This window comes from Siphateles boraxobius, unplaced genomic scaffold, assembly GCF_051911475.1.
Source record: "Siphateles boraxobius isolate OS27281-9 unplaced genomic scaffold, OSU_SipBor_1 22, whole genome shotgun sequence".
Lineage (NCBI taxonomy): Eukaryota > Metazoa > Chordata > Actinopteri > Cypriniformes > Leuciscidae > Siphateles > Siphateles boraxobius.
Genome location: NW_027508833.1, coordinates 18,832,096 through 18,843,216, shown reverse-complemented (window position 1 = coordinate 18,843,216; position 11,121 = coordinate 18,832,096). Strand labels below are relative to the sequence as shown.

The following is an 11,121-nucleotide window of genomic DNA, read 5'->3' as shown; positions in this document are numbered from 1 at the left end:
GGTTTAACAAAGCCCGAACACGAGGCATGTTACATCTCCTGTCTTATTTCCTCTTTGTCTCTGTCTTCGGGCTATTTATGTACAGTACGTTTTAGGATTTTGTTGACCTGGAGAGAACATTAGTATTTGGTGAATTGCAGCAGGAAAATGTGACAGCAGACCATCTCAATAAAATAATTCATTACAAATGAAATTTCACTATTACTAATATGTGAAGTAAACTTGTGTCTAATTACTGGATAAACTGACTTTCAATTCAGTTGGCTCTCAGCTGAATTTTCAGTAGTTCTGATTAGATGTGTTTCCAAATTATGATGTAATTATCAATCATGTAGCTTACACATGCCAATGATATAATGATTTGATTCAAAATGCAATTTTAAAAATATGTAATATTGTATTGTTAAATATTTTATATTTTTGACATTGCATGTTATATCGTTTTCACTTTGTCCTTTAAAACCACATCTCCAATAAACTTCAACTCTGATGATTTTTAGGTCTAGAATAGATGTTTTATTTACAGTTTCTGAAATAAAATGGAAAACAACAGTTGTAAGCACCACCCACACGATCAACATATAGAGCTCAGACATTGCTATTTCTGAGCAACATTCTAGCTATTTATACATTAAGGATTAAAAATCCACATTTTGCTTACATTAAGGGCATTGTTTACTCTCTGTTGAACTCTGTATAGCTCTAACCATAATAAAACCATTTAGTCTGTCTCGGTTTCTGCTGTAATTCCCTGGAATAAAGTTTTAACTTCATGGTATGTATTTCACATGCAAACATCATCTTCTTTGCCCATTTCATTGATTTGAGATAAGCAGACAGCCCTTTACAAGAGTTAAGAACACTGAATGATACATCAGATTTATCCATAACACATATGACAATGTTTGTTACATGATCTAACACTCCAAAACTGAGTTTCAGCCATACACTGATGAAGTGAAATACAAAGGTTTTAAACCTTTTTAAACCTGATTTTAAAAACAAACACTGAAGATATCTTTCACACAACTTATTAACAGGTTCAAAAACACAATTAGCAAAAACAGGCTCATTCTTGTTGCTTGTCATTCTATATGCAGCAATGCTTGCTGCATAATAAAAGGAAAATGAAACTTGCACTTAATAAAACCTAAAGTCCCTTGATATCCCACCTTCAAAATGCTCTAATGAGGGTTTGCTGTACAGGTAAAGCGTAATATTCCGGTTTAAATGAAACAACCACAGAAAATACTGTAATCCCCGCAAAAAAACAAAAATGGAGGTCTATAGTATAATTGTTCTATGTAAATGATGCAAAATGATGATTAAAATGATTATCTATGGCAATGTTTTCTGCATAATTATTCAGCAGTGACACAGATGACAAATCTTTCAGGGGTTCCCTGCTGCAAAAAACACTGTTTCATAGAAATAATTAGGCTATTTAACCCGGAACATTAATTTAAGTACAAGCATAAAACCGACAGTCTGAGCTAATGTCATAGTATGCATTTTAAATCCAAAGGAATTTCTTCATGCAATGTAACAAATGTGCAGGAACTGTTATAAAACAATATGTGAGTCCCAGGACATGATTGACACTTCACACATACAAAACACACAAATAATGACGGAAATATACCAGCAAAGACACATATATGCACAAGGATTAACAATAACATTTTACACTTCGTAAATCACAGATCTGACTCTAAACATTGCGTTTGTTGAAACACTGGCTTTGCTACAGTCATAATTAATAGTTACCATTGAAATAAACATGTCAAATCATGTTTCTAAAAGTATTAGCAGCTGATTGTATGTCCATATCATGCCTCAAGAGTTAGCCTAGATAACAGTTTTTCATGTTAAGTATTATTCCTGGAATTTCACGAGTAAAACAACTCAGGAATGTTTTTACGGACTCACTGTTCTTTTACAAGAGTCTTTACAACTTGTGCGATCATTACCTACGAGATTATGTAAGCATTGGGGTGGAGAGACAACACAAATCACACATTAATGATGATGTCCTCTTCCTCGTCCCCGATATCCTCCGACAGGCCATCATTAGAGCGCCTGCCCTCTTCATCAATACCGCCGCCGTGTGGGCCGATGATGTATCTGTAGTCTCCACCAATAGCAAAAGCAGCTCCCGATGACACCATTAGCCAGTCCTTTTCGTCTTCCTCTATTCTTGCACACTGCCACGGTACTCCCCAAGAGGGATCCTCATTACTACGGGTCCCGCCATCTGCGCCCGGGCCAGAGGCCTGTTCTTCATCCTCTCCCTCCAGGTTCACATACAGCAACGGCTCTTTTACAGGAGCTGGATTCAGTTTCGCACACAAGAGCTCCAACTGGTCAATGAGGTGTTGGAAACTAGGACGGCACTTTGGGACAGGTGACCAACAGCTGTGCATGATTTCATAACTGGAAGTGAGAAAATACGGTAAATAGCTGAATGAATCCCTAAAATTGCTGTGGTTTTGAGAAGCCCATAGCAATCAAATGAGAGTTCTGCAACTTTAGTATTAAATGCACTACTGTTCAAACTTTTGTGGTCAGTAAGATTTATTTAAAATAAATAAATATATATACATAAATATATATATATATATTTTTTTATTCAACAAGGATGCATTAAATTGAAGAAATAAAAACTGACAGTTAAGACATTTACATTAAAAAAGATTTTTATTTCAAATAAATTCTGTTCTTTTGAACTTCCTATTATTATCATCAAAGAATCTTGACAGAAATGTACTACGGTTTTTCACAAACAATATTAAGCCGCAAAAATATTTTCGTTTTCAACATTAATAGTAATAAGAAATGTTTCTTTTGCACCAAGTTAGCCTATTAGAATGATTTTCTGAAGGATCATGCGACACTAAAGACTGGAGTAATGATGCAGAAAATTCAGCTTTACAATTACATTGTCAATATTTTTTCTATTTTTAATACATTTAAAAATGTAATTTATTGCTGTGATGCAAAGCTGAATTTTCAGCATCACTACATCAATAAGAATAAATGTTACCTGAGCAGCAAATTAGCATAACAGAATGATTTCTGAAGGATCATGTGTCACTGAAGACTGGAGTAATGATGCTGACAATTCAGCTTTAGAATCACAGGAATACATTACATTTTTAAATTAAAATAGAAAATTTGTAATTTGTAATAATATTTTGCAATATTATGGTTTTAACTGTATTATTGATTAAATAAATGCAGCCTTAGTGAGCAGAAGAGACTTCTTTCAAAAACATAATTTTTTGACATGACAGTGCTGTATTAAAATAGAAAAGTTTTCAAATTATAATAGTATTTAATAATATTACCGTCTTTTCTATTTTTACTGTATTTTCTGCATCAAATAAATGCAGACTTTGATCAAATAGATGCTTTTCCCCCCAAATTAATGTATTTAAGAAATTGTATATTATAAAAACAATTAAAACTTACATGTCACCAGGGCAATCTGGAGGCTGCTTGAGTCTTTCTCCTTTGATAAGATACTCGTAGATTTCTGAGTTCTCCACCCCTGGGTAAGGCGTTTGACCTCTAGTCATGATCTCCCACATGGTCACACCAAATGCCCACTAAAAAAAAAACAGCCCATCAGTACTAGGAACAGTAACAATGAAGGGCTATGTGGTAAACCCAGTAAAGAAATTATAAGCATGTCTTTTTTCAGAAATTGTGTGATTTTAATGTAGTACATTATTACATGACTCTCTGGGTTACTAAATTCTGTTTGATCCTTTTGTGGTCAATTATTTTTATATAATGACCACTAAACTGTATAACTGACTGTCCCGATTCCAAGAAACTGGTTGTTTCTACATATCTGTGCTAGTTTTGTATCACTTATTTAACAATGTGGTCTTGTCTATCTCTCATGATAAAAGCATTTCAATTTAAATCAATAGGCCTATGTCATAATCATTTATTTATGAAGTAAATAACCATGTTGCTTCCCATTGGGGTCTGGCTCACCCTATCATGGTTTATTCTGCAGTAATGATAAGATAATTGTACATTATCCATTACTTACAGTACAATACATCACCTCACCTAGTAATATTAAAGAAATAAAGAAATAATGTATAAGACAAATAGTGTTCATTACCACATCACTCTGTGTTGTATAGACATTGTCTGCCAGGCTTTCCAAAGCGATCCACTTCACAGGCAACTTAGAGACAGACCCTTGTCTATAGTAGTCGCCGCTGTAGATTTTCTTTGAGAGACCAAAATCTGCTACACACACGCTCATATTTTCATTCAACCTAAAATTAAAGATTCATTTGAGGGGAAGATAAAAGGTTACTCATCATTTGGATAGTTTACATGCCCATTAAATATGATCAGTGAATCATGTTCCTTTTACCCAGAGCTGACTTGGAAAAAAACTCACATGCAGTTGCGAGCAGCCAAATCCCTATGGATGATGTTTTTGTTGCTCAGATACTCCATCCCTCGAGCAATGTCCAGCATGAACTGGATAAGAATCTGCTGAGAGAGGTTCTACGAAAAAACAAGAGACATCAACAAACATTTACATGGAGGAATGGACCAAATAAATCTGAAGTGACAGGAAGTGACAGGAAAAACGTACAAATGGTTCATCTCCGAGGCGTGACATGAGAAGAAACGTGTGGAGATCTCCATGTTTCATAAAGGGCAGGATCACCATAGGAACAGGTAACCGCTGCTGGGCTCTCCTGTGCAAACTCACACCTGTGGGAGTGAATTCACAACCATGTTGAAGTAACATCTTCTAGTGAGTCCTGCTTGATAATATCCACATCAAAATGAAAAGACACTGCATTGACCTCACTTCAGCGATTAGCCTTGATGTGAATTTGTCCCATATCCCTTACAAAAATTAACCATGGTTTTATTGTGGTAAAAGTGTAGTAACCATTGTATAACCACAGTTTCCAACAAATTCCATGGTTAAACTATGGTTAGTGTAGCAAAACCAAGGTTCATTTGTGGTTACCATGGTTTAACTATAGTGACCATGTTTTTTTGGTTTGTCGTAAAACCATGGTTAATTTTCATAAGGGATGTTAAAGCAAATAGATTCTGAGCCAAAGGCCTAGCAAGGAAAATGTGTCAACTAACCAACAAGCGGAATGACATTGGGATGATGGAAGTCTTTCATATAGGCAGCCTCTTTCAGACATTGCTCAATGTCACTGGATGAGTTAATGTCAGCTGTAAGAGCACAGAGAGATCCATGAATGCATAAAAACAATGACAACACCAATACCATGGTCCACAGGCATCCAACTGTTCTTTAAACTAATCATTTTAGATGTACACTTACTTTTTAGGACTTTCACAGCAACCTTCTGCCCAGAGTTATTTTCCGATTTGAGAAAAGCTTCTCTCACAGAGCCAAACTCACCTAGAAAACAAGGTAAAAACTGTGACCCCTGTATACTGTATCAGTATAATCAATTTTAAAAATCGATTTTTACCACACCCCCTGTGGTAGACATGCACTGTGAGGTTTAAGACAGCATATATTCTTTCAATCATTTAGATCACTGGTACACAAAGCAGATAACTTTAGGTCTCGTCCGAACAAAAAGAGACTAAAATGAGCATCCGGGTCATAATGTACCTTTTCCAAGCATTCGTCCCAGAGTTAAGAGCCTTTCAGAGATGAGAACATCCTGTAACTTGGCCTTCAAATCACTGTTGATTCCTAAACTGTCCACTAGAGGGATACAGAGTCAAAATTCATAATTTTCTGTAAAACAAATACTGTGGGATGTCAATGATGGTGCAGTCACACATGCACTTACATGTGGTTTCGGGGAGCTCAGGGAACTGCCTGTTGAAGGACCTGGCAGCTGTAAAGGAAACTGGTACTTCTGTTCCTGGAGCTGCGAATGCAGACCTGCAAACAAACCAAAATGTGAAAAAAACTGCCTAACAAAAGCAAAATACACAAACTACAACATGAATGGATGGAACTTAAAAAATGGACCAAGTTCTTGGACTACAAACTCCAGTCCAGTCTTCATTGATTTTAAAGCATAGTTGATCCAAACTTGACTGTGAAAGGACAGATAACAGACTAAGAGACCAGATTTCAGTCCTAGCTCAGACAAAATGTGTGGTTTGGGCAGCAAATAGGGTGTAATAATGTAAAAACATAAGTAAACACATACCCAAACTGGGTCTCTTTGCCTTTGTTGCGTACCAGTACAATCAACAGGAGTCCCACCATGGTGGCCACAAGAAGGCCGAAAAGAAGCCCCACCCATATGTGGCCCCTCTGGGTCTGAGCCTGCGTGGCTGAAAGGACACAACGGGAGTGTTAATCACCACTTCTGCTCAAAAGTGCCTGACGCTACGCCATTCCTGCATAATGAGCAGCTAATGAACACACACAGGCTATTAGAGCGCTGCATTATGAGTAAATGCTGTCACAAAAAAAGCTGCAGTGACTGCAGAAATCCTGATTTCAAAGAGGCAGGAAGGGAGACAATGAGAGTGGACAAACCTGACATGGGCATCACAAGAACAGGCTGACTCCATGGGCCACATCCTGCGTTTGTGCACGCTGCAACCTGGAAGGTGGCGTTAAAGAATCGGCCTGCACCCGAGAGACGGGCAATGTTGTCCTTAAACAGTAAGGGATCCTATAGAGACAGAAATCATAAATTATATGCATAAAGGTTAAAGGTTTAGTTCACTCAAAAATTAAAATTCTGTCATCATTTACTCATCCTCATGTCGTTCCAAACCCAAAAGACAGAAGACAAATGAAGATATATTTTTATAAAATCTGAGCCAGTTCTGTACTCTCCATTGACAGCTACGCAACACGCAGGCTCAGACATTGACGTTTCAAAACGTTTTTTTGGGGGGGTTGTACGATCCCTTTAAGGGTGGTTAGTGTAGCTCTTTTTACTCTTATCAGTAACATAAATAATTATTCATATTTTTCCTATGATCAAGCATATTTCAAGTCAAGTCGCATTTATTTATGTAGTTCTTTATACAATACAGATCATTTCGAAGCAGCTTCACAGTAATAAACTGGAACAGTTAAGGCCAGTTCACACCAAAGACAATAACTGTAATGATAACTATAAAGTTTTAAGAATTATTATAATTCTATATGAATAGTGTACCACAACTGTACTGATAACGACACAGGAGAAGGATTTTTTTTTTTTTCAGCCAATCAGGATCCATCCTGCTTTAAAAAGCTTGAGTATTTAAAGTGGCAGACGACATAACTGCAGCATGTGCTTGTAATAAACTGAACATTATGTTCTAGGTGTGAAATGTTCCAAAATTCATCAGTCTGGTAAAAACTTAATTTTCATTTTCAGAAGACAATAATGTCATTATCCAGCTCAATACAGATTCAGTGTTGAATCAGTTCAGGTCAATAACTGTCATTGTTGTGAAATGTCCACTGTAAGTGTGTCTTCCTTTATAATGATGTACCTGATTCTCCCCTCCCTGGTTCCACTGCATTTTATATGCCAGTAACCTTCCACAAAGCTCTTCCTGTTCCAGTGCTGCCCAGGACAGAGTGAGTTGCTGCTCACTAAGTTCAAAGGTAAAGTTCTTTGGAGCTGCTGATGGTGCTGTGTATGAAAGATATGAATAAAGTAAAAAAGGGAGCAATTACCAGTGTACAGACAAAAGTACGTGTCAAGCGCCTCTGCACGACAATAAATGATGTCACGGCCAGGCCCAGATGGAATTTGTTCACATTTTTTCCACTGATTTGGAGGAGAAACAACCTCTAGAATCTGTGGAATGGATTTTAAGTGGAGAGGAGTGCAATACTCTCTCTTATTTATAGTGGATAAAAACGAAAAATAAAACAAAGCGCAAGTAAACCAAATCCATTTAAAATAGTTCCAATGACTGCTTTGGCCATTAGGTGGCGGAATATTAGACTCTGTATGTGGCAGCAGTGCATTGATATGGATTGGGGACACGCACAATGGCGTATTGTACCACTCAGCCTGGAATCTACTGGACTGCTGCCAGTGCTACCAGTTTACAAACATGCAAACAGGGACAACTTCAGAAACCCCTTCTGCTCCTCAAACCTCTTCCACCAGCTCCTCCCCTTCCAAACCCCCTTGCCCTAGGCATCTGGCCAGAACCCACTCTCTGGGCTGTTTGTTTACTTCCAACCCACCAAAGCTTTGGTTAGAACGGCAAATGATTTTATTTCCGAAGGAATTTTAAAAACGTTAGTCGCTCATGACTGTCCTCCACAGAACTTAGAACTACCACAGTTTGGAATTAAATGTCATCTTTAAATAGTCCTCCTTGATCCAAACCAAGTCATTTAGTGACGTATGCAGCAACCATGTTGTAGAGAACTTTAACGCTTTAATTACATGTCAACTAGCAGTCATTGATTAGAGTGTTAGTAGACCGTCTGCTTAATATTTGCTAACACTTTATTTTGATGCTCCCCAACAGACATTCTACTGACTATAATTAACTTCGCAAGTACATTTCAACTTTCTTTTATTCTACTAACCTGAACCCTAAGCTAACAGTCTACTAGTATTCTAATAAGAGTTAGCTGACATGTAGTTGCAAAGTTATTTACTACTTAGAATTACTTCCTACTTATATTTAGAAGAATGTCTATCAAAATACAGTGTAACCAAAACATTTATAAAAATACTTTTGTAATTGTCATGTCACAATGGTCCCTTAAATACCCGTAAAAATAGGCTTCATTTTCAAACGTTAACATTAGTTATGAACTTTCTAACAGTGGACACGTATTTCAGGGGACTCTACCTTCAAATAGTTTACTTATAGTCTGGACGGGGTGTTTGAACATCAAGAAACTTACAGATCACCAAATTTTATTTTTATAGAAACTGCACTCATAAAGAACAAGAAATATATTCAAAGAAATATTTTAATAATTAAACAGAATTAAATCATTTAGAATAACTTTCGAGTTCCCTGATATTTGCAGGTTCATGCCTGTGGGAACCTTACCATTCTGAAACTCAGACAGTAGAGCATGGAACTAGCTATGCCAAGGTCATGGGTTCTATTGCTAGGAATGCAAGAGCTGATCAAATGTTTACTTTGAATACAATGTAAGCTAATTTGGATAAAAGTGTCTGGCCAAAATGCATGAATGCAAATGCAAATGTCTGTAATTTCATCAACAGCAATGCTGTTTAAGCTAAAAAGCCATTTATGTTAATTTGACCAATAGAAAGAAACCACATGCATACATAGCACCATTACCTTATCTAAAGTTTCACATACCTGCCTCTGGAGTGTGAAAGTCCACCCAGGGAGAGAAGGGGGAAGAGCCCACCTCATTATCACACCGGATTCTCACGCTGTAATTTGAGTAACTGTGGAGCCCCCCAAACACATGCTGGAAGGGAGGAACCACAACATCCAGATCAGGAAGTTTCACCTTCTTTCCAGATCCCTTTGACACCTAGAAATGGATTACAGCAGATATTCAATTTTTTTTTTTTTTAAGTTTACAGATTTGAATCCTGAGAATTTAGATAAAAAAACTACATTTGCTAACTCTTTTTAAAGAGATCCCAAAAAATTGTTTACATGCAAAATATTTTCTCAAAAGAGCAGTGTGACTTGCTCTTCTGGCCGGTTGCATAAACTGCTTAGACTAGTCTTAAAGTTAGTCATCTAATTATTTTCTTCAAGACTGGTGCTGACTTTTTAAAGACAGTTACATAAAAAGGTAGATCGGTCTAATTTGAATCAGAAAAGTAAGAAAATTACCTCTTGACTAATTTTTAGTTGATCAAATTAGTTCTTAAAGGACAAGTTTGGTATTTTAAACTAAAGACCTGTTTTATGATCGTTTCTGATGAAATAGAACGGTTAAGATAGAAATTTGAACAAATGTTGCTGTCCCGAGAATTTTCGGTTTCTGTATTAGCACCCCCCCCCCCCAAACTGGAACAATCATTCATAAAACGCATTAAACTTTAGTTTAAAAAGACGTGAAACTCACCGAGTGGTCTGGGGTGTTCACTGATATGCTCACACAAAAAACGCTACAAAAGATGCTTTCCAACAGGTTTTATCATAGTTTTTGTCCTGATTTAAGTCAATGGAGTTGGACAAAAACTACGATAAAACCTGTTGGAAAGCATCTTTTGCAGCGATTTTTGTGTGAGCATATCAGTGAACACCCCAGACCACTCGGTGAGTTTCACATCTTTGTAAACTAAAGTTTAATACGTTTTATGAATGATTGTTCCAGTGCCCCTATGAAACCATTGTGTAGGTGGGGGGGTGCTAATACAGAAACCGAAAATTCTCGGGACAGCAGCATTTGTCCAAATTTCAGTCTTAACCGTTCTATTTCATCAGAAACGATCTTAAAACAGGGCTTTAGTGTAAAATACTGAACTTGTCCTTTAAGACACAGTCTTAACATAGTGGCTAAGTTTATGCATCTGGCCCAGATGTAGTGAGGGTCTGGTTAAAAGTAGACCATATATAAAACATTTTTTCCTGTTCCTAACATCTGCCATGTGTTACACAGGCGGAGAAAAGTCATACGGAATTGGAATGAAAAGAGAGTAAATCAATTATTTTCATTTCGGCGTGAACTATTCCTTTATTAATCAAGCACTAAGACTGTAAGGCTATAGGAAGACCACAAGGAAATGAACAGAAAAAGGAACGCAATAATGTCAAACACTATATAGTAGCATACCTGTATAGTGCAGGTGGAAAGCTGTGAGTGCCCTGTGAAACCTGGACTCCATGTTACGGTTATATTAAGATCAGACACATGATCTACCTTGACATCCCGGGGGGAATCAGGACGGACTGAACATAACAATCACATTTAAAGAAACACATTATAACAACAACATATATTTATCTTCTTTCTTTTTCTTTTGAATGCAATTTCGCTGAACTACAGCAATAAAAGTTGTGTGAGTGGGAAGTAAAAAACACTGTGGTATGTCTCACCTTTAATGTGCACTGTGCCCGTGCGGGACACGGAGATGCCTCGAGCGTTCTTGGCCTCACAGTAAAACTTTATACTGTCATTCACACCTGGTTGAGCAAATAAAAAACAAATCGCTG

At 37.0% G+C, this 11,121-nt stretch overlaps 1 protein-coding gene across 1 annotated transcript in view; it reads right to left on the bottom strand.

Annotated features, from left to right (window-relative positions):
* Nucleotides 1–493: 493 nt before the first annotated feature.
* Nucleotides 494–11,121, bottom strand: part of tyro3 (TYRO3 protein tyrosine kinase) — a 35,485-nt gene continuing 24,857 nt past the window's right edge. The window contains exons 5-19 of the mRNA XM_077238940.1: nt 11,005–11,091; nt 10,742–10,857; nt 9,304–9,484; nt 7,489–7,631; nt 6,533–6,671; nt 6,198–6,324; nt 5,829–5,923; nt 5,645–5,740; nt 5,345–5,425; nt 5,140–5,232; nt 4,628–4,749; nt 4,427–4,536; nt 4,139–4,298; nt 3,472–3,608; nt 494–2,433 (exon numbers count right to left, since the gene is read on the bottom strand). Of these exons, the coding sequence (XP_077095055.1) occupies nt 2,013–2,433; nt 3,472–3,608; nt 4,139–4,298; nt 4,427–4,536; nt 4,628–4,749; nt 5,140–5,232; nt 5,345–5,425; nt 5,645–5,740; nt 5,829–5,923; nt 6,198–6,324; nt 6,533–6,671; nt 7,489–7,631; nt 9,304–9,484; nt 10,742–10,857; nt 11,005–11,091 (2,108 nt within the window). The 3' untranslated portion in view covers nt 494–2,012. The remainder of the gene's footprint in view (nt 2,434–3,471; nt 3,609–4,138; nt 4,299–4,426; nt 4,537–4,627; nt 4,750–5,139; nt 5,233–5,344; nt 5,426–5,644; nt 5,741–5,828; nt 5,924–6,197; nt 6,325–6,532; nt 6,672–7,488; nt 7,632–9,303; nt 9,485–10,741; nt 10,858–11,004; nt 11,092–11,121) is intronic.